We start from the raw sequence: 2,791 nt of genomic DNA on the forward strand, positions 1-2,791 counted from the left end.
CCCCCCCCCCCCCCCCCGGTCATCTTAAGTAATAAATAATACTAATAACAGCAATATTCACAAGTGAAGGGTAGGAATTAAGTTAAAACAATATCCCAGTCCACGAAACATACATTTTTGTATATTAGAAACAACTTTAATGAACTATATCAAATATACAAAAACGAGAATAAGTTAGGAGGTCTATAATGACCTTCCAATTGGTAAAAACAGAAGTCCAAGAGTAACTTCTCTAATACAAGCTCCACGTCAAAAACTTTCCACGGTATCAAGGGATGATTGAAAACAGTGATCATATGGTAAAAAGTAAGCACTGCAATAAATTTTTCTAAATATATTGTTGCAAGAAACATCCTTATGATAAAAGCTTTTTACAGTACAAAATTTCTCCCGTTGAAACTACTACAAAAATTTATGTTAAGAAGAATTCCTAGTTGAAGAGTCCAGATCCTTCCCTAACTCACCCAAATTTTGTGTTGATATCTGAAAAGAGCACTGAACGATCAAATGTTGTAGGGCATATGATAGTGATAGCACAAAGCAATAGATATTTTATTTCCACAGACGTCACTAACCAATGGAGGCTTGAAAGGTTTGATCAAATTTTGAATTTCAGAACAGATTACAAAAAAGCTCAAAAGAAAAGCAATAGTAAGCACCATTGAAAGTCACTCACGATAACGGATCCGAGAGAACACTTCTTAATGAGGGCTCCTTATTTTGATCATTTCGAGCTATCTGTACATTAAGAAGAATGTATTAATAAAATGTAAATGCTGTCATAATGCAAAATATAAAATTCAATAATAAAGTGCCACTAAGTACGTTGGCTTAACTAGGCTCAAACATCACGGTAAAAAATTGAAATTAATTTTTTAAAATATCATATTAATCAATATATTTAGCTAATATAATGGAAATTAATTCTTAAAAATACCATAATTCAACCACTATTCGTTCTCCTGTTTGACTCTTGCTAGTGAATTCTACATCATCTCGCAGTAAATATTAAAGGATATTTGGGTAGGATCCAAAATTAGAATATACTTAAGTGTAAATGTTGATAGCATTAAGGTGCGAATCACTTAGATTTCCAACTTATAAGAACTTATGAAGAAAAAACCGAACCGGACTAAAGCACCAGCAAGCACAAAACAAAAACCACATGGAGAAAAGAATCAACTAAGTGAATTAAATATCAGTGAAGAAAAAAGAAGCAAAACAGTGTTAAAATATGCACCAAAGTTTTTCATACTATGAATCTTAACCATGGATTGTCATGACAAGAAATCCAAAGTTGAACAGGGTTTCTACAAAAAATCAGATTATAAGACTTACACAATTGTTATCCTTGTCCAGATGAGTACATAATACATCTTCCTCAGCGGAAAGAACGTCCATGAATTGGCTAACAGAGACTGGACCATATCTTTGAGGAATAACATGACCAGCTGCTGCAATGGGAGAACAGTCTAATATGGCATTGGTTTGTGGCATGAGTCTAAATGCAAGGGAAGTCCTACAACCACAATGCTGAATAAAGTAATTCAATCCAAGCAACAATTAAAAGGGTATGCTCATACAGCATAGATATACCACAAGAAAGAGAGAGAGAGTTTATATAAAGTTACATACCTCCCACCACAATTTGATCCAGAGGAATGATCAGGAGCAGATTTATATGATGCAGCAGGACGAAGGCCAGCTGTAGCATGGCTGAGTGCCTTGCCAGTAAGCAGTAACAGATCCCCAGGAGCCAACACAGCATCTGCTAGGTACCAGCGACCATTGGGATCACAAACCTACCAATGAGAAAAGTAACCCGAATAGGTCATTACAAAAGTTCCAGACAATACCATAAAACTTTAATGCACTAAGTTTTCAGTGTTGGAAACTATATATGAACTATCAATATCTAAATGAGACCAGTTATCAAGGTCATTGAAGTACACCTGTAAACCAGGATTGTCTGAGGAAATCAATGTCAATAAACCCTTCTCAACTTCAACATTCATTGCTGACTTTCCTCCCCCACCATAACCCTTGCAGTTGTGCAAAGAGCTATTATGCAGGTGCATTGCAACAAGCACTGATGAGGATACCTCAGTAGCAGGAAGTGGAGAATCATCAAGCAAATTATTGAAAACACTGCAGAGTATTTATTTGCATGGTACATAAGTTCAACATAGTTAACCAAAAGAAAAATTGAATATTCACAGCATTCTTACTCGCTTCTCAAACGAAGATGCCTGGCTATTGCACATAAAGCAGCCCGAGCTGCTTTACCCATACATCTAAAAATATCAGCCATACATGGAGGACAAGACTCCCAATCTTCCACAGCTCTGCAATAAAAATAGCTCAAAATTATAATTTAGCATACATAAGAATAACTGACTTATCCATCACAAAAGCGTTAGGCCTCCATCACATAACTTGCACCACAAGCAACACAAAAAGAAACAAAGCAGAACAACGACGAAGCTCTCCTAGGGCCTCCCCTTTATATACATCCTTGTTACAGTAAAAGCACTATTCTTCGATTCTCAAAGTTTGACTAAGGATCGTCATACTAAGAAAGCATCCTAGGCACCACAGGTTTGCCAGTACTCACCTCATGACAATATGCTCACATCAACTACACAACAATACCTACTTTGGTTGCATCTGGATTCCCTTTTGTACTTTCACACACACACACACACACAAAAAAAAAAAAAAAAAAAAAAAAAAAAAAAAAAAAAAAAAAAAAAAAAAAAAAAAAAAAAAAAAAAAAAAAAAAAAAAAAAAA

General features: G+C 35.1%; 1 protein-coding gene across 1 annotated transcript in view; it reads right to left on the reverse strand.

The window, feature by feature from the left end:
- LOC111487410 overlaps positions 1–2,791 on the reverse strand; it is a 12,190-nt gene that overhangs the window by 7,315 nt on the left and 2,084 nt on the right. Inside the window, exons 2-6 of the mRNA XM_023134805.1 lie at positions 2,229–2,345; positions 1,953–2,148; positions 1,636–1,802; positions 1,339–1,519; positions 677–738 (exon numbers count right to left, since the gene is read on the reverse strand). Of these exons, the coding sequence (XP_022990573.1) occupies positions 677–738; positions 1,339–1,519; positions 1,636–1,802; positions 1,953–2,148; positions 2,229–2,345 (723 nt within the window). The remainder of the gene's footprint in view (positions 1–676; positions 739–1,338; positions 1,520–1,635; positions 1,803–1,952; positions 2,149–2,228; positions 2,346–2,791) is intronic.

The sequence above is a fragment of the Cucurbita maxima genome, unplaced genomic scaffold (assembly GCF_002738345.1).
Source record: "Cucurbita maxima cultivar Rimu unplaced genomic scaffold, Cmax_1.0 Cma_Scf00001, whole genome shotgun sequence".
NCBI classification, from domain to species: Eukaryota; Viridiplantae; Streptophyta; class Magnoliopsida; order Cucurbitales; family Cucurbitaceae; genus Cucurbita; species Cucurbita maxima.